Source organism: Lepidothrix coronata, unplaced genomic scaffold (genome assembly GCF_001604755.1).
Source record: "Lepidothrix coronata isolate B3197 unplaced genomic scaffold, Lepidothrix_coronata-1.0 Scaffold8, whole genome shotgun sequence".
NCBI classification, from domain to species: domain Eukaryota; kingdom Metazoa; phylum Chordata; class Aves; order Passeriformes; family Pipridae; genus Lepidothrix; species Lepidothrix coronata.
This window is the reverse complement of record NW_016690188.1, coordinates 4,927,438-4,948,115: the sequence shown is the minus strand read 5'-3', so window position 1 is coordinate 4,948,115 and position 20,678 is coordinate 4,927,438. Positions and strand designations below refer to the sequence as shown.

At 42.3% G+C, this 20,678-nt stretch overlaps 1 protein-coding gene across 5 annotated transcripts in view; it reads left to right on the top strand.

Annotated features, from left to right (window-relative positions):
* The window catches only part of NEURL1 (neuralized E3 ubiquitin protein ligase 1), a 151,917-nt gene that overhangs the window by 81,546 nt on the left and 49,693 nt on the right, over positions 1-20,678 (top strand). For all 5 annotated transcript variants that reach the window (XM_017804212.1, XM_017804214.1, XM_017804215.1 and 2 more), the window contains 2 exons: positions 7,717-7,958; positions 11,685-12,006. In XM_017804212.1, the coding sequence (XP_017659701.1) occupies positions 7,717-7,958; positions 11,685-12,006 (564 nt within the window). The remainder of the gene's footprint in view (positions 1-7,716; positions 7,959-11,684; positions 12,007-20,678) is intronic.

The window sequence follows — 20,678 nt, the reverse complement described above, 5'->3', positions numbered from 1 at the left end:
CAGTGGCTGCTGCTGATGGAGGGATGTCATTCTCCTTTCCCTGGACGTGGCTGGACTTTGAGGGACACAGCTTCTGAGGCAGCTTATCCTGCCCAGCATCTTTCAGGGGGGCTGCTCCCCCCATCTCTTCTTACCTGGCAGAAGGGAGCATATGGCTGCTTACTTATGCTCTCACTGTCCTTATGTGCTCAGAGGACTTATGGCAGTGGCTCATGGGGATTTCCATGGGGAGAAGGCAAGGAAGGAGCCTGCACAAGATGGGCTGCATCTGCAGGAAATGGAGCAGTGCCAGGGGTCTCATGGCCGTCCTCTGTGGTGTGCCATGTCAGTAACTGAATTTCTGCAAATGACTGAGAGACACTGAGTAAACAGTGCCTAATTAGGGACCAGGAGATGGTTAATGATTACACAGCATCATTACTGAAGATGTGAAATTTAAAAATTCATTTATAAGGGGAAGGAATTTTTTCTCAGCAGCCTCATGTGAATATAGAACTATATTTACACCTCTCTTCTCATATCATCTATTCTTTACCAAAAAAAATGGGCCCGATCAGCCACCTTTGTTGTGCTTAGTATTTTTAAGTGCTCGCAGTACTGTCAGCTGGATTGTTCCTCATGGAGATGGTGTGTGTGAGGGTTTGTTTCCCCAGCTCAGTCCTGCCCTGCTGTCCTCTCCTTCTACCTCTCCTGCATTTCTAGGGTCTTCCTCACCTTCCTTTCCTCATCTGGTAGAGTCTTCTCTAGGCTCTTCTTATCCCTCTCTGGGTAATTTCAACAACAAACATTAGTTCAGCCATATCCTTCCTATAGTTGATTAACAGATCCACCTCTTGTCTGTAGTACTTACATTTCCTTTAGCCAGCCTAAATTTTTGCTCTGGATTTTTTTACCTTTTTAAAAAATATTAGAAACAATTCAGGTTTATTATAACCAAAGCAGAGCTCTTATTGTCCTGTTACTCCTCAGCTCTTTTATCTACTTTTCTCAATCTTTATAAAGGTTGCCTCACTCTCAGCTCTTTCTGATGCTCAGCCTCAGCATTGTCATCCAGCAAGCTTTTGTAAAGCCTCACATCCAAGTTATAACCAGGGACTTGTAAGTTGACCGTGTTCAGCCATGTGGCTGAAAAAGCCCACAGGTAATTGCTTGGTTCTCCTGCAGAGGTTGTTGTCTCTTCATGAGGAGTGACTGTTGAACAGGACACATCTCTGCTGCTCACCTATATCACTGCAAATGCACCTCCGCCTAAATCCCCCCCCTTCCTCTTTCTTTTCCTTTCCCTTTTCCTTCCCCTTTTCCATTTCTTCTTCCTTTCCACAACCCTGAGTCTTCTCTTCTGCCATTGACAAAGTCCTGCCATGCTTGTATTTATTCCAGATTTCAGCTGTTGGACCTGTTTTCCCGCCCTCTGTCCTTACTGTCATTTTTTGTATCTCTTTTAGTAATTTTACTTTTCTCCATGAAATGAAAGTTCAGCTTCTTCAGTTTGAGGGCTCCTCACAAATTAACCACTGCCTTCCCAGCACTCATCAGTCAGGTTTGAGAGATGGATCCATTGCAAATCATCCTGCAGTCAACTCCAGGTTTTTATACTGGATGATGGGGGAGTGTGTGGTGGTTTGGGGGGTGGGGCTTATCACAGGTGCCTATAAAACTACCCTTGTCTTTCAGATCTTTTGCTTTAAAGATAGCTTTGTATTTCAGTCATAAAAAAAGGGACTGGTATTATCTCCTTTCATGTGCATGTGGTCTGTCTGCACCTGCCTCTTGTCTTGTAGTTTGCAATTTAAATGGAAAATCTTACACTATGTGCGAACCTACTCTCTTGATGCATCTTGTCACTGCTAAAATAGCACAGATGAAAATAAGTTATGTTTTGGCTTTGACTTCTTTTGGAGTCTTGGATGGGAGTGCTAGATCTGACCTGCTGGCTGAGATCCACCTTGTAGATACTTCCTTAATTCACTAAACTTTAACCCAAGATGCTCCATAATTTGGATTTAATGCTCTTGAATGAACCATTTTTATTTCTATCTAATGCCCCAACACCTGCAAGGCTATAGTTTGTGAAAGAACAAAGCTTTGCTTTTGCTTCTTGGTCATCTTGCAATACAGAGATGAGTACTCGACTGTGGGGACAGCAATCCGACAGGGTCATTGTTGTCATACAGGCACAGGGAGAGTTGGATATAGACTGGAGATACATTATTATTTACTCCTTCAAGAACAGCAAACATGTTTTTAAAGGCAGTGAAAATTTGCATTAATTTATGGTTCTCTTTCTTCTGTGCACATGCCCTGGGTCAGGCTACATGTGAGAAAACAAGATTTGCAACTCTTTTCCAGTTTCCACTGGTGTTAAGCTAATGTTTATTTTTAGTAAACTGTATCTCAAAGTGTGCTTTTAAGAATCCATTTGCAAAGCCTAGCACAATAATTTCATTATGTTTTCTCCTTTTGAACTTTATTAACAAATATAAAGGATTAGTGTAACTGGTTACACCGTATTTCACTGATAATTTTCAGAAATTTGGGTCCAGCTCAAGAAGCAGTAAGGATTACAAGCATTCTTCTCAGTTGATTTTTTTCTCTCTGTGCTGCTAGTAATTATCCAGCTTTGGAAGGTCTGTGTGGGTGCTCTTTCAGGGCCAGGCCTTTTCTGCTCCACCATCCATGCATCCCCTGGGCAGGGCTTCCCTTGCATTCCCCACACTCACACATGGTTTCCTTTTCTTTCTTAGCAAAATCCTTCCCCTTAAACGCTTATACAGTAAGGCCACCTGCCAGATAAAGCACTGTCAGCCTCTTTTGATAATGTAATAATTTTGAAACCCTCTTCTCCGTTCATAGTGAGGTGTTTGCCCTGTCCATTCTTTTCACTGCCAATTGCCTGCAGCACAGGTACGTCTGTCACCACCCAAGACCTCTCCTCCCCAGGCAGACAGGGATATATCCTTCCTGTTTGTTACGGTGTGTCAGTCTTGGGGCTCTGCTTTAAAGCCTTCTTTTCCATTTCTTTCAATTGTGAATGGCACTTATTTCACATGCTGTAAGAAGTTTATCTTAAATACCTTGCAGTTAGTTTTCAATCTGAAATTATTTTTTACAGCATTCTGATAGGTGCCTATCAAGATATTTTGAACTGGCAAAAATGTATTTAAAAAAAATTAAATCCAGTAATTTCTTGCAGCACTTAAGAAATCCCAAGCCTTTTTAAGATTGTATATAGTGTTGGAGAGCATGAGCACTTCTGGTGAAAACCCCTAAGAGGCTTTGAGATGCATTTTTCTAAGCTATGAACTTCCACTGCTGCCTTGTATATTGTGTGTTGTATGTAGGATGTTGTTCAGGCCTTGAGATCCAGGAGACCAGGAGGGAGGGAGATGCACACGGAGGGATAATTGGGCCACCTTTGGGACAATACACTGCTTTCTCAAACGGGGCTCCAGAAAAGATGCGCTTAGGAGTGGGACACTGAAGGCAGAGAGGTTCAACTGCTTCACACTGTGGTTCATGTTAGTGTCTCCTTCACCCTGGCTTACTAAAGGTTTCACAAGATCCAGTCCATGCTCTTGTGGCTCAGGAGAGCAAGTGGTATTTTAGCACTTTTGGTGCTCTCTTGACAGGGCTTATGGCATTAGGGGCAGGTTGTGTTAAGAGTTGAAACCCAGTGCTGAGTGAAATAGTTCAAACAGCATCTATAACTAGGCATGAAGTGAAAGATTAAAATTTTAGAAGTGAGCAGATTCTGTTCTTTGTGACCCCGAATATGAAGCCTGGAAAGCTGTACGGGCATCCAGAGCTCTGCATTTGCAGCCCTTCAACACAGAGGCTGTTTTAAGACAGGCATGATCTTCCTCTTGTGACTTTTATCACAAGGTGCCAATTTCCATAGTCCTGTCATGTTACAGCTCCTACTTGTCAGGGTGAAGTTGTTTATCTTGTGGAATGGGAAGCTTGCAGTACCCTTGAACACTCTATTTGAGCCTCATTTCAAATACTTATTTGTTTGCAATTTTTGTTTCAAGCAATAACTGCACTTCACCTTTGTTAGGGGGTTGATAATTCGGGTTGTGGCACAGGAGTCAGCTGAAACAGACTCTCAGTTAATGGAGTCTTGAATGGATGATGTGAAATCAGGAGTACTTTTGCCTATTTTGCCAGCTGAAACTCAGTGTTTGTGAGTTTAATTCAATTCTTTTACATAAAATAATGTGAAACCTACTGCAAGGCCCTAGCTGTATTGTACCACTATTGCTGGTAGCAAAGGGTGAGAATGTCAAAATGTGTGGTAGTTTAAACAAGGGGATGGGAGAAGACTGGAGTCTAGGTCCAGCCTAATGAGAACAAAAACTTTAGAAGATGATTCTGTGATAGTTTTAGCCAACTAAGCATGTATTGCTAAAATGTCCCTTTCCTTGTGTAAGTCCAGTGGTAGTTGTTTATGTTGCCATCTGAAGTTGTATGGTGTCTCCTCATTTTGGAGGGGACATGCTGCCCTGAAGGAGAAAAGGCTTTTGCATTTGACCTATTGCTTAGTGATTTTTCCAAGTAGTTATAAGGTGCAAAACCTCCTTATTAAGTAGTTGCACTTCTTAAAATGAAGATCTTGTCCGGTCCTTATCCACGTGTGTTCATAGTGCAGGAGTCTTTGCTGTGTAAGAGCATTTGGGAGGAAGAAGGAGTCTCCTCCCCATTTGCATTATCCACCTGTGGAAGTTGATCCTGAGGTACTTTCTTCCATTCCCGTGGAGCATGATTGCCCTGCGTTTCAGTTGTCTGCACTGGGGGCACTCTCCCTGCAGGCTTTGGTCTGGCACGGGTTTGACTATCACACCAAAGAAGTGTTCCTCTGACATCTTTCTCATGGGTCAGAGAGGACCCTACAGCTCCATAACGCTGCTCCAGCAAATGCTCTGGACATAGGCATGTTCTTTTAAGAGCCTCTTTTGAAAGCTGTGGGGAGTTTTGGTGACTCCATTACCACACCTTAAAAGGGCACAATGTCCTCTGGAGAGGTGTGGCAGCTATTATCCCAGTCAGGTTATCCAGTGAAATTAGAGCCCTGAGATATGCAAATAGGTTAAAATGTGTGTGCCTTTGTGCAGCGCAAGTTTTTTTTGATGAGTGACTGCTAGCAAAATGTTTGAGCTACAAAATTCAGATCTAGATGCAAAGATGGCGTGAATTGAATGTACGTTCTCTGGTAGCTTCTTGTCTTTCACATATATGCAGGCCTGGAAATTATCAGAAAAAGAGTTAAATCATATTTTTCTATGGATCCCTTGACTTTAAATTTTCTCAAACAATTGATTATATCCCTCTATAGGTGTCTTGTTTCAGAAGTGACTGTGACTTCATATATATTTAAAAAAATTTGGAAGTTGAAGTCTTTACACTGGATGTTTATTTTTAATCAGTCTACCTATAAAAGAAGGGGTATAGCAGAAAAAAAGAGGCAGCTACGAGATGAGCAATGAGGAGATCCATCAGACTGAAAAAATTATGTGAAAAGAGAGGCTGGGATGGTTTACTTTGACTGTCTCTCAATGGTCTTGTCCCTACAGACAAGCATGACCCACTTGGGGAAGTGGGTCACTTCCCCACTTCCTTGAAGTGGAGCAAGGTGAAGTCAGCCACTTTTGCTGGCTCTGGCTTATAATTTGTGATGGTGAAAAGTTTACAGTGGTAAATGAAATAGTTCTTTGCAAAATACCATTAAGCCTGAGGAACTCATCAGCAAGATATTACTAAAGCTAGGGACTTAACAGGGTTTCAGAAGAGTGGTAGTAAAGAACGTACTTGGTTTGCAAAAAAGCTAGTGGTACTGGAAGGGATTCAGCCTCCTCTTCTTGGGGGCATAAGACAGCCTCAAATTAAACACATCTTAGGCAGTAACCTCAGAAAATTCTGTCTGTGGGGCTGCTGCAGCTTGTATTGTCTTCTGACCACCTAGTCTGGTTCGTGGGAAAAGTCAGGGTGCACTACCCCAGGTCAGCAGTGACCTTTCCAAAGGGAAAAGGTCAGGCTTACGTGAGCTGCAGCATCCTGACCTTCCCCTTGTCAAGCTCCCCCTTCATGCAGTCTGTTCCTTCTAAAGGTTTCCCTCTGACCTGCCTGCTCAGGTTAACCTCTACTTTTTCTTGGTACTCTGCTCATTATTTCTCCTCCTCCATGTGTGAGGAACAGGAGAAGGAAGTTGACATATTCCACAACATTTTTAGCATCAAATAAATCCCCGTTGGTTCATCTCTCCCATAAAGCATTAATGAAAGTGTTTAAAGGTAACAGCCTGCTGTATGACCTCCCTGCTCCGCTTCTAAAGGCTAGAACTGTTGCTGAAAATGGGACGAAAAAAACAAACAAAGAGACAAGAGGAGAAGGCCAAAGTGACAGATGCTGAAGTTGAATTATAATGTTCTCATCATAAACCAACATTTTAGGTTCTGCTGGTAGTTATTCACACTCACTCTGATGATGTGCCACTACAACTTTGTGTAGCTAGGAGCTAAGATGACCCAAAAGGCTGGGAGGAATAGGGTCCAGGCTTTTGTAAGCATTATGTTATAGTAGCTATAGAAAGACATAACAATGAGCAATTAATTTGTGTGAAGAATGTACATGATTAGTTTCCATCATTTGTATGGTCGAAGGATACTGTTTAGTCGTGCATCTTTACAGCACAAACTGGTGCACTGTTAAGGTCATATTTACTTTAGTTGCATCATTGAGTCTATCACAGAATAGTCCTTTATTCTGTTGGTACTCTGTTTCCAAATCTAGGAGTATTTCCTCCCAAACATATGTGCATAATGTAGCGTGTGTGTGCACACAAGGAAAAGGAAGCAGATGACTTGTGTTCAGTATAATGGTTGTTTTGGGCTGGAACTGCTGCAGGCTCCCTGTTGAAAAGAAACGTGTGTGCCCATTTGTTCATGAACAAAGCCGCTGTCGTAGCTATGTTGATTGTGCAGACCACCCTACAGTCTTTGTGTAGGGTTTTGGTTAGAGAAAGATGTAATCTCCCTCCTTCATAGCCTTTCTCCCTCTTTGCTTTCCTCACTGTAATCATAGTGTGCTGATCAATGCCTTCATGACAAGTGGGATCTCAGCTGAGGTTCCCATCAGCAGAGGAGAGAGGAGAATGGATGGGGCTTGGTGGCGAAGTTCAGGTGGGTTACTGCTGAGTAAAGCTTGAGTATAAATTAGCATTGTGTGTGTTGGAACTGGCACTTAGTATGGGTGGATAGGGCAGCATCCAAAGTCACATGGAGGCTGTTGCAAAGGAGGTGTGAAAGAAATGATCAAGTTGTGTAGGATTCCTCTGGAAGTGGAAGATTGTTCTTTAAGTGTGACAGCTTTGATACAGCAACTTCACACGTGCTTTGCTCCAGTTTTGGAACCAATTCTTTTGTTCTTTCCTGGTTTGTGACCTCAAGATGGCCTGTGATTTCAGTGCTGAGGTGCAGTCTCATTGTCATGCTTTGTACTATCAGATTGTCCAGATGGGAGTCTTCAATATTCTTGTAGTCTTTTATTGCTCAAGATGCTCTAGAAACTCTCAGTGATTTACAGAGTAAGGATTTGGCTAGCTTTTTTTCTTTGATCTATAGTTTTTCTCTGAAGTACCTCTGCTTTTATTTTTTTTGCATTGAAAATTACCTTGTTTCTCATAGCAGATTTGAAACCCTTTTTTCCCCATTCTGCTTTCAGATTCCATTGGTGGGTCGTTTTCAAATTCCTCCCACCGATGCCACCACAAGCAGAAGCACTGTCTCCCCATCCCACAGTGTGGAACTCTGTCAATCAGCCCTCTGCTTTTCCATCCTCACACGAAGGGGTCCCAGATCATCATGGACACAACACAGAAGGCGGTGAAGCGCCAGGCTAGCTTCTGCAATGCCATTACCTTCAGCAACAGGCCTATTGTTATTTATGAACAAGTCAGGCTTAAGGTGAGTAAATTATACCTTCCCTTTTTGCCATGGGAGCTGCTGTGAATGAATGCTGGGGTGTACCAGGCTTTGTTGCTTGCAGCAGATCTCTAGCCCTTCCTTGAAAAGCACAGTAGTCAGATCTTGGCCTTAAAGATCTATGATCTTCATTGGTAGTTCTGCTTTTGTCACTGTGATTCTTGGAGCCACAGGTACAGACTGCTGTAGAAACTGAGAACAAAAGGGAAATCCGTGTTCCAAAGACATTTGTCTTGATGTTAGACAAGAACAACAGATTAAATTGAGATTGCTTGGAAAAAGCAAGAAAAAAGGGCTGTATTGATTAGTTTGAAAGGCAGCAGCCTTAATATCTCCCTACCCGGCATGTCCTCTAGGCTTTGCTCCCTTCCTACAGAGGAGTTTTGCTGGCAGGCTGAGGGAGGTTGAGGAGTTAGTGAAGGCATTCCAGTCCCCAAGGAGCACTTTTGTTCCTGTAAACAAAGCAGCAATGAGGGCTAGTCTCAGTGGAGGTGAGAGTCAGCCTCTCCACAGCCAAGACATAAGAGATGAAAAGGACCTGGAAGTGAAGGTGCTTGCTTGTGTGCTTGGCAGGGAAAACAGAAGGGTTTGGATGAAAGGATGAAAGGAACAGTGAGTGCAGTCACAGTTACTGTCTAAGAAAAGGATCTTTCTGTCTGTCTGCTGACTGCTTTGTTGAATCAGTCACCTGACTGTGGTAGCCCAGAGGATGGAATTCATACTCCTGGTGCTGCAGCTGGCACAGGAAATTCAGCTCCTCTAACACACCATGCCTCCATGTGCATCAGGAGCTGCTTTCTCATGAAGAAACTCCTCAGTCTCCTTAAGAACTGAAGCACTTTTTAGCCCTTAAGGAGCTTGGAGCCCTTTGAACTTCATCCACAGATAGTTCCCAGTCTTTATGCCCTCTAATTTGTGGGACTGCTGTTTTTCTGCTCTTAACTGATTTCATACCTTACTTTGGCACAGTGTAGGTCATCTTATTTGGCCACTTTAGTTCATGGCACACGTGAATGATCTGACTGCAAATCCTTCATTTATGCAGGAGTTTTTCAGGAGGTTTTTCAGCATATAGCTACCGAGTCTGAATGATCTTGCTGTTGCCCATTGCTAGAGGTCACAGAGTGCTGAGACCTACAGCAACAAGTCAACCTTCCCTGCCTCTTCCCTTAGAGCCAGAAAAGGAGCAAGGAATAAGGAAGATGCTTCCTTTTGGACATATACAGAGATTTCAGTGATTTCTGGTTCAGGCCCGTGGGTAGAAAATCCCTCCTACGGGTTTGTTATGTTTCCTGTGGAGCTCTTCTGTTTCCATCCACAGTGGAATCCCAGAGGACTCACTCACATTGCCTAATGAGATTTTTTTTCCATGTTGGCCAGCAGTTTCGACAATCAACTGCGAAAATAATCTGGGAGAAGATGAAAGCATTACTTTGCTTTTGAAGACACCATCAGAGATTTGAGTGGATTTAGTGGTTTAGGCAAAGGTTCTGGGTTATTTATTTCTTCCTCATTCTGAAACAAGGTAGCTATCTCTGGAAATTCACACTTGTTTATGACTGTGTATTTTAGGATTTTAGCTTGCATAACATATGTGAAGAATATGCATGCGAATCTGCACAAGAGATTTATAAGCAGAGCTCCTGCTGATTCCAGTGGGAAGGTCTCATGGCAGTAATCAACAGGCTTCACCAGAACTTGTACTCTAGGGATGGATGAAAATGTGAGAACATCTTTGCTTTTATGATAAGTCCCTCATGTAATTGCCTCACTATTGTGTGTGCCTGTGGAAAACAGCATCTTACCAGCCGAACACTAACCATGAACCCAGTCATTCAGGTCCTATAAAGTCTAAACTCTGTTTGGAAAATAGAAAAAAGAAGTAAGGAGATTTCATTCTATTTATTAGGTATTGTATCTCACATTTTGTTCTCAGATTATTTTTCAGCTTTGGGAATATGGGAATATGGCTGTCAAACAGCCTCAGAGACATATGTCCCAGTATGGCTTCTTCCATGTAATTCAGGGCATTGCTAGGGAGTGGAATGAGGTTCTCAAAGATGGCACAAGGCAGTAAAGATCAGGAGACTGAATCTCTGGAAGCAGGCATGGCTTAGCAGTTTGGGTGTTGATTCTGTCTTTTCCTCCCTTTCTGGTACCCAGTGGACCTCCCAAGCTTTTCTGCTAGCAGTGGCTGCTGAAGGGAGAATTTGGTCCATCATTAACCATTGCCTTTTTTAGCAAAACTGTGTTTCCTTTGTCCAGCTGTGTCTAATTCTTGGCAGGCTTTATACTTGATTTGAATTTGGATATTAGTTCGCCTGTGGTCAGACTGTATTGAGAACTGTTTATAGGTGCTGATTAATACATGGAACATGTGCAGCCTCAATTACCATATGAATATTTACTTCACACGGCCTGTGATTGCTGTGAAGTACTGGCAAAAAACTAAATTGTACGAATGACAATGAGGCTGTATTTATCTTAGACCCAAAAGCTTTTAGGGCTTGTGGTAAATTTTCTGCAATAAATAAGCCAGACTTCTTCTTGGAGAGTGTGTATTGTGTTTCCCCATTTTGTCACATGCATGCCCGGTTCACCCCAGTTCTGCTGGGGACACTCACAATCCTGGTCAGAGGAACAAATCCCAGCAGGTTCATACTCAAAACAAGAAAATGTGAGATAAATATTCTCCAAGGACATCATTTCCATCTGGGGACCATACTAACTCTGGAAGACTCCTTACTTCCATGGGAAAGTGACTTTATAACTGAGTAGTGTTTTGGATGTCCTGCATGTGTTTAGGACCTGCTGCCTGCTCCCCTCAGATCCCCTACAGTCCAGGGCTTAGTTCTTGTGAGAAGAAGCTGATGACTCTGGAGGCATCTGCGATCCATTGTCCTGCTGTCTCTCTGGTACAGAAAGGTGGATATGAGATGTGAACCATTCCAAAAACTAAAGCAGACTCTGTTCCTGACCCCAGACACACTGAGTCATTGCGTACTGACAGGTGGAGTGTAGCTGTGCACAACATGTTTTGAAAAACACCACTCACAGCTGAAATAAATAGGTTTTTCCCAATCATAAGACAACATCTATTTTTGCCTCCTAATTGGGTATTTAATAAAGTTAGATACTTTAAATTGTGCTTTCCTACACACAAGTTCTCTGCTGCAAGGCTGTGATCCAGTATGACAAGCTAAACACGGGAAAGACTGTCTTTAACTTGTCTAGGAAACCCAGAAAACTGCATGGTGGTAACTGTGATTCTGGAGTCTCTGCTTTTCCTTCAGGTTGTGAGAGACCCCATCATCTAAGAAGTATATGGGGAGAGCTCTGCTGCTTCAGGTGCTGAGATAAAAGGTCTTAGGGCCAGTTTTTGGCACATTTCGGGAGAGGATGACTCTTAAGCCAAAAAGAATTACCCTAGAAATAGAAGTGAATCGTCATGCAGCTGTAATTACATTTCACCTCTCCACGTAGATTTAATTTGATGTATGTAGTTCTAAATGTGGGCATTGTATCCTAAGTGTGCAGCATTGCTGCTTGCAGCTGAAAAAGCTACAGCAGTGTTTGGTGTGTAAAATGTTTCCTAAATCTGGTGGGGTCATCTGCACGCTGGCCACCAGTGTTTGATGCATAGAGCTGGTAGTGTTAAAGTAGATGTTCAAGTGCCAAATGCTGTTATTGCTGCTGTTATCTTTGCAGATCACTAAAAAGCAGTGTTGCTGGAGTGGGGCTCTTCGACTTGGCTTTACTTCCAAAGATCCATCGAGGATTAACCCTGACACTCTGCCGAAGTATGCGTGCCCTGACTTGGTTTCCCAAAGTGGGTTTTGGGCCAAGGCTCTGCCAGAAGAGTTTGCAAATGAGGGAAACATCATAGCCTTCTGGGTGGACAAGAAGGGACGGGTTTTCTATCGAGTGAATGACTCCACTGCGATGCTCTTCTTCAGTGGGGTGAGGACAGCAGAGCCCCTCTGGGCTTTGATCGATGTCTATGGACTCACCCGTGGAGTGCAGCTCTTAGGTGAGTACCTGGGTCCAAATGTGCAGGGATGATGCTGAACCTGACAGGGCCTGTCCCCTCTCTGGGCTGGAATGGATGCAGGGAAGCAGCTGTTGCTCCTCCCCAGAGCATCTCACAGCCTCAGCCTGGATCAGTGGGTATTTGAAACGCAGCAGGTAAATATAACACCAGTGGGAGGTGGGAAACAGCTGCTGCAGTATAGCACTAGAAGCCATCTCTAAGTGGATTTCTGCTCAGAGGTGTTGCTTTGTCAGAGCTCAGAGCCTGGAGTGTGTCATATACCTTGTAAGACTTTATTTTTATCTCATTTTCTGCTTTCCCCATGCCAAAGCAGGAAAGTGCATTTTATGTGCTGTGGATAAATTCTTCCTGGATGGCACTGTTACGATTTTCTGGCTGGTTTAATGGACAGATTTGAAACATGGCTGTCTTCCAAATTACCTGAGCAACACTGTGGCTGGTTTTTCCAAAATGTTGCTTTCACAGAGGAGTTTGATTTGTCAGCATGCAGCCTTAGATTCACTGGGAGGCAAATCGCAGCACTTCTCCATGTAACAGTAATTTCATGGCCCTTGTTTTCAGCATGGAAAAGGTTAGATAGTACCTGCTGATCTTCAGAAGCTGAAGTTCCTTCTGAAGTTCAGAGATCATGGCTATTTCCTGTTGTGCAGTCTGCCAATCTCTCTTAGAGTGATGACTTTATGGTACATATGAAAAACTTTATTGAAACTTCTTTCTGACAGTTCTGCCTCCTTTCTGCATTCTGTGCAGTATTAAAAAATCTGGTGGCAGGACTGCCTGTAGCTACCTATATGGTAAGGAAGAGGCATGTGGGTTCTGGAGATGAAGAAATGAGACTGACTTTGTTGCAAAAACTCCTGGCCCAAGATAGCACAAGGCAGAGGAATTGAAGAATTTCTCAGCAGCTTTTTCTTTTTTTAGGTGCAGAAAGATTTATCTTTTGTTATGAATCAGTTTGAATCAGAGCCACTAGGCAACTATTCACAGGCCAAGGTGGTGATATTCGAATTGGGATGTAGAATTTGGGTAAGCGTCACACAAAGGGTTCAGTTAGGAAGAGTTTACAAATGACTCCAAGTCCTCTGTCTGTTCTTGCGAGATTTGGCACCTCCAGACTGCTCTGCCTGATTAATGAGAGTCCATAACTCTCCATTATGTGTTTCCTTTCAAAACACCCGAGAAATCATTTCCTATCCGTCATCCACCCCTGCCTTGTCTGAGCATCTTCCACATCCCCTTTCACGAGGGAAATGTGACTTTTGCCAGCCTCTGACTTACCTCCAGTCCAAAAGGCTCATGACTCTGGTGGGCATGAAGTTCCTGAATGAAGCAAGCAGCTTCTGAGTTTACACAGTTGGCCTGGAGCTCAGATACGTGTTTATAGCTTGTTCCAGGAGCCTTCAGCAGGCTTTAAGCCTAGCAACTGTGCTGAAACGTCTTCGACCCCAAGTCCTCTCTATCTGCATTCATTATTAAACAGCACTAAAAGTCAGAGAAGGGAAATTGTTGGCTGTGCTGCCCCTGGATCCTATAGACATACCCGCTACAACGTTCTGCATGCCTGTTTTAGTGTAGCAGACCACACATATAGTACAGGACATCTTGCCAAAAACGCCTGGGACTTGACAAATGAATTTCATAGCTTAGCTACAAACATATGGTTGAATTCAGCCTGGTATGGCATGCAGGGCATCTGATAGAGGCTGGGGATGCTGCAGTGGTATGTTGAACAGAAGAGCCTAGCATTTCAGATTCCAGTTCGGTGATTTATTTCCCCCTAACCCCAAGCATGTTCCTTGTTTTTAAACCTCACTGTTTTCTAATGCCTGTAGGGTTACAGGGTCATACTGCACCTCTGCACTGCCTCCACTTGCTTTTATGTGTATTTCACCCAAGAGTCCGATCAAAAGCTTTATCATTTCTGATGTCTTTCTGTTTATTGCAGAATTGCTCCCTTCCTACTCCCAGTAATGTAACTTGACTTCCAAAATGAGACTTGCCCAAAGACCTGCAGCAGTAAGTCCTGTGTCACTGCAGGGTCCCAGCTCTGCAACAGAATGGACAGTGTACATTTATGTTCCCAAAAGTGACAACTTCCAAAACTGCACATTTTTGTTTTGCTTATCTGCATTACACTGGTAAATCAGTTCCAGCTAAAATATGTAACCCAGTAAGGCAGGAAGGTGACCAAATCTAGTGACATTGTTCCTGTCTTACAGATTTAATTAAGAGAGACTTGAACAAAGTGGGGGCAAAGCCTGTGAGAAATACATGATTTGCCAGAGGTTGTACAGCAGTGACACCTGACTCAGAACTGCTGTCAGCCTTGTTGCCCAACTCAACCCTGCCTCTCTCTCTGTCTGTATCACAGGCATTGCATAACACTCTGGCATCATTAAAAAGCAACTGGTTTTTACCTTCATTTTTCATTTCCTCCTGCTTATGGCTTTACCCACAGCATCAGCCTTACTGATAATTACCCACATGTCACTAATGCTGTCAGTGCACAGGTGTATATGGCTGTCACAGATGTTCCTGAGTCCGACTGCCCTTGCTTGTGTGTTCAGAGGCAGAGCCCTTTAAGGAGCTTCTTTGCCGGCTAGATTTTGAAATAAAACAGGTGAAAAGGGCTTGCATCGTCCACTGCATCACAGCCAAGGGGAATTTGAACTGAGTTGGGCCATGGTTTGCCTGTCACTGCTGGAGTGAGTCAAATTGAGGGGCTGGCTCAAATCCGCCTTGAAGTGGCTTCAGGGATGGGGTTCACAGTGCTGACACAGTCACAGGTGAGAGGCTACTCCTTGCCCTCCTCTACCCACATTATAGAGATGGAAAGGCTTAAATTCATCCAGGACTCTGGTCTCTGACCACATAGTTTCACTGGTTTTCTGCCACAGTATAAGGGCTTGCATAGAGGAGGCTGTTGCAATGGAGTGCATGCATGTTCTGTGTTTTAGGAGATGAGTTTTAGTGTAGATGCAGGTTTACATGACCTATAAACATGCCCTTATACAGTGACTCTCCTGCTGACATGCTCAACTTGCAGGCAGGATGGTGTACAGCTCTACTTCCCTTTTTGGGCAGCTAGTTTTGCACAAGTGCACTTTTGCATTCCAGGATAATTTAAAGTAATGTTTACTAGAAATGTGGCTTGTCCTTATGTTATCACTTCAACATACGCACATGCTCATTCACACTTTTTTAAAAGAGTCCGAGAAAAATGGAATATAAGCAATCTGCTGCCTTGCTGCTATAATAAAGCATCAAAAAAAGGAAAGGCCCAGCTGTTTAAATCCTGGTGTTTTCAGAGACCTGGAGGAAGGATGGCAGCTCATGGGAACCAAATGGTGTTGTCTCACATTAACCTGCTTCTTTCAAGGTCTTGGCTACTGAGCCTGGCATATACACTTTCTGTGGATTCACTGAAGAACAGCAAGGGTGACAGCTTCCCTCAGTGATGTGTACATTACAGCATAATGTGTGTTTGCAGCATTTGCCTTTACCTTTTGGTGGGGGATTCCAGGTTTGCCTGTCCCATGGTGCCTTTTTGAAAATCACCCCATTGTTTTGGCAGTGACATTGCAGTACAGGATTTCAGAATGGTTAAGGTTGGAAAGGCCCTATGAAGATTGTCTAGTCCTATCACCTAGTGTCTTTTCTTTTAAAGCACAATGCATGTGCAATAAAAGTACAGAAAAATGGGACTGCAAAGCAATTATAATTCCAGTATACCTCTCTACTTACCCTGTGTTTCCAGTGTGATAATGTGAGGAATGGTCTACTCATTTTCCTTAGCCCCATTCATTGGTAGGATGGTCAGCAAGCAAACCCTTTTACCATTTATTACTCTGTTCACACTCTTCTCCCATCCATTCTGTATTTTCATTCATGCGGTATTTCAAAGTATTCTTGTTCTTTTACCAGCACAGGCTTTGAAAACCAAGGATAATTTTATTTAGATTGGCACACTGAGAGGCACCTGTTGAAAGCTGTCTCACCGCATCTTGTAAATATAAAATATGTAAAAAACCTAGTAAGACTTTGCAAAATGAGAAAATTTAAATGCATATGTATTAAATATGCATGTATTAGATTTACTTGAAGTCAAAATAATATAAATATATACTTCAGTCATAAATGTATATACAGATCCTAGTAGAATTCACTAGCAGTATTGTATATTATATTAGATATTTGAGAAATCTCTTCGTTCTCCGTGTCCCCTTCCTAGCTTCTTGTTGCTTTATGTTTGCAATGTATCAAAAATTAAAATGTGAACTGATCCCGAATGGAAATGTACCCATCTTGAGACTCAAGCTGGTGTCTGTTTGACAAGGAAGTTGCACATTTTGTGGGGAAAGAAAGAAAGAAACGTTTGTTTTTTTTTCTTTTCTCTTGTCAGTTCTTACACAGATTGAATCTCTAGCTCCAGGCCACATTTAGAAGAAACATTAAATAAGCCTCAATTGAGGTAGATTTATGGGCAAATTTCAAGTGTGAATGGTATAAGACTGATGATAAATCTAATTTATCCCATGCATCTGCAGTTTTACTGTGTGGTTATTACTATTTTATTTTCCAAGTGCAAAGCTTATTTTCCATTGCCCACGGGAATCCATTTCTGTTGCTCTTCTGACACGTGCAAATAAGCAGACTGATCTGCTGAGAGAGCTTTGCACTAAACAAAATTGGATAATCAGATATGACTGCAGTGTGTTTTTATAGGGTATTGTTGAAAGTGGAAGCTGTAAACTATCCTTTCTCTGGAAGTGTGTGACTATCTGATGGAAAAGCATAAGTGCTTAAATAGAGTCCTGCTTAATGAAGGCAAGATACAGAAGACCTGCAAACAGTCAGTTGTCCTTGTTTTTCCGCATCTCCTAAGGTGAGAGAGAATTTAAATTGCTCATAAAGTTTTATTATCTGTAGCTGTTGTCTCTATGGCAGCTGCAGGAAGCTCTCTAACACAGCTACAAATATGAAAACAGTTTAATAAATAACTAATCTCTTGGCATTTTAATTAATCCCTGCTTTGCCTTAGCACCTCTGGAGGGAGGTATTTTTCCAGATGCAATAGGCACCCGAAAGTTAGCCCACAGCCCCAAGGCAACAACTTGTGCTTGAAAGTCTGTCTGTCCTCCAGGTCTGCCTGTCTTGGTTGTGATGATAAGACTAATGGACACAGCACTTTCAAGCAGCTCAGAGCTCCTCTTAGCCGTGTGCATGCAGTAGATTTTTTTCTGCTTTGTGTGTTTGACTGTAAACAGGGGAGACTTTGTGCCCATGAGCCTGGGGAAGACAACATGCCCCTGCCCTGCCCTCCTGCTGCCTGCACCATCAGCGTGGGGCATTTGGGCTGAGCAGCTGAATGGCAAATAGCAAGTAAGTCAGAACAGAGAGATGCCAAATAGAATAAGGTCTCGGAGGGATCAGCATTTCAGGCTTCACTGACTCGATGAGGTGTTGAATTACAAAGTTGTACAGAGGCTGTGCATGTTACATGTATTTTCTCAGCCTTGCTCACGGGATAACCTGTTGCTTTCACCCAAACCACCTTTGCCTTAGCAGGACTGCCTGGGGAAGTGCAGACATTGCCACAGGTGAACAGAAGGAACAAAATCTGGCACATAATGTGGTACTGGACACATTATATTCACAAAATGTCCACATCGGCATCAGGAGAGCCTACAAATGTTCCTGGGTAGGAATTAATTCAGAAGGGATTAGTCTGGCTTTTATTGCCCAGACTGAGCAAAAATGAAGACTGTAACAAGACAGAATGACCAGTGGAAAAATCTATTCTGTGCTATAAAATTCCGTTAGTTCTATTAAGCTGAAATATTGTTCCTAACACAGGCAAGAAGGTCTATATAGTAATATTTTCATGTTACTCATAAAACCCCAAGGAAATATGAAAACTCTGACAATTTTAAGTGGTGTTTACGTTACACGTATGTGTATTCTGTAGTTCAGATGCTGGCACTGCAAAGGTAGGCCTCTCTGCTAAAAAAAAGTGGTGTCCTCACATTAAATATCTGTTATGATGATTGATTTGGCTGTTGCTTTAAGGAGGTAAATGTTGCTGGTTTAGACTAAGAAGTTTATCTTGCCTTTACTGAGTGTTGGAAGTGTGGAGAGTGTAGTCTAGAAACAGTGGTTCCAACTAAAAGGGCTTTGACTTTCTTTTACTTCTAATAAAGGTATAAACTACATGAATAATTGAATGTATACTGAATTTATTACACAGCTATAGTTTGTTACAGAAGTTTCTAGCATAGACAGGGCCTTAGACAATAATAATATACCATTTATGGAGCAGTGTATTCTTTAGAGAGACGTTTTGAAGAATTCCTTATGTTAGCAAAGGTTTTTGATTTTTGATTTAAACAATTGGGATAAGGTATCTTTTTTTTTAAAGACATTCTCTTAATGGATAATGCCACATATAATTGTATTTTCCTTAGTTTGTCTAATGTGATTCCTGTTGTAAATCTGTAGGTAATAAATGTCTTTAAAAAAAAAAGTAGAATATGGAGAATATGTTGGTAGAAGAAATTAATCTTTGCACTTTTCTCAATGCCTTTCTCAAAAATATTCAGCTAAATAGTTTATACTGTTCAAACCTTGGGCTGTAATTCTGAAAGCTAATTCCTCTTCATTTATAAAGCTATAGCTTGACAAAAAGAGTGCATTTACTCCGGTGTAAGTTGGAGCTGGAGGTGAGTTTTGGATGTGAATTGAGTGATCTGGTGAAAGTATAACAATTTATTGTGCTAATCTTGCTATTCCAGCTATTCCAGCTGTGGAGAGCCTTTCCCTTAAACCTATATGACAGATGACAGCTAAACAGTGCTTACATGATAAAGCTAAACACCGTCCCTGTACAGTATGTCTCTGCTGGCGTGAGATAGCACTTTGTCATTTCAATGTCTAATTGGCATCACAGCTGCTGAATATGCAATTTACTGTACAGAGGATGTGAATTTTTATCCCTGTAGGTGTCTAAGTTATTAAAAAAGTTTGACACCTTTAATAAAATAAAATTGGCTTTTCCATCCGTATCGGCAACAGAGCTAAAAATGAGATGTCTCTGTAGTCCAAAGTCTCCTTTTTTTTTTTTTTTATTGACCAAGCTGTGTAAGCAGAACTGTTGTTGTTGGATTCAGACTAGAAGTCGTTATCGATAGGCCAACTCTACTCTCAGTTTTACCAGCCTAAACTTGCAGCCACCTGTGGAGTTGCTCTGGTTTTACACTGTGAGCAGAATATAGCCCTGTTTTTTGCTCATTCATCCCTTCTTTTTGGCCAAACACTGAGCAGCAGAAGCTCCTTCAGACGTTGCCTGGCTTGTCCTGAAGAAAACAAAACATTGTGACTCAGGGAAGCTGTGCTGAATCAAACCAGAACCTCTCCTTCACAGAAGCATAGAATCATGGAAGGGTTTGCATTTGAAGGAAGCTTAAAGATCATCTAGTTCCAACCCCCTTGCCATGGGCAAGGGATGCCATTCACTAGATCATCTTTAGGCATACTGAGCTACTACTTCTGTTCTCTAAGGTAATCTATTTGTGTTGAATCAAGTCCTGATTTTGATGCAGATCATCTCTTGCTTATGATGCAGCTGATCCGGCAAGGTGCTGTGCTCAGTGAGATGCTGGACTCCTCTCTCCTGTTCAGACATTTAGGAAGAGCTGGATCTTGCATTCTTCTATGACTCTCACTTAATTTTCATGATATGTTCTACTGACAATATTTTTTACATCTTTCCCCTGTGTTGTGGCATTTGGTGAAAATATCATGCCTTGCACTGACATGTGCTAGGTAAGCACTTCCTCCTGTTGTCTTGGGAATTATAGCAGGTAATGTTGGCAGAACTTAGTGAAATTTGTACAAAGCGCTCCATGTTTATAGGCTAGAACAGTATGTCCAGTCACTAGTTTTGATTCTCAGACATTAGCATTGTTTTGATGTTAAAACCCTTTAAAAATATTTAAAAAAAAAATCCATTCCATCTGCTCATATTAGATTTTGAAATGAAACTTATTTGATATTGGTAAATTTTTAGTCTGTNTGGGTATAAAAGACTGATAAAACAGATTGCTGGCCAGTGGCTGTGGCTGGTGTGTTTAAGAAGATGAAAATCTCTTGTGATGCATCTGGCTACCAGTGTGACCCTTCCCAGACAATTAATTCTCTTCAGGAAAAAAAAATGTTTAACTGCTCTATCTTTTTAAGAGGATAAAGACCACTCCAGGGAAAAAGCCTTTTGAATCCAATAATCCTATTCCCGTGCTGGTACTGTGCCAATAGGTACTGTACCACTTGCATGGAAAGATCTGAAGCCTATAAAATCTGTAATGCAGAGCATTCCCTCTTCTGCCTGCCCAGGGCCAGAGGACCCCAGCACCTCAGAACCCTATAGGCGTTCACTGGAACCAGGAGACTGGTGATAAATTTTCAATGCATTTCCACAGACATTTGTATTTTCTCCTCATTCTGCAGTGGTGTTTCCCCGGTTGATTTTCATTGCCCTCTCTGGTGTTTGTAGGCAGCAGCCATCACTCTCCTGAGCCTTTCACAGGCATCAGCAAACTGCTGTTATCCCAACACGGCTTGTGTGAAAGCATCTTTCTGACAAAAACACCAGTCCT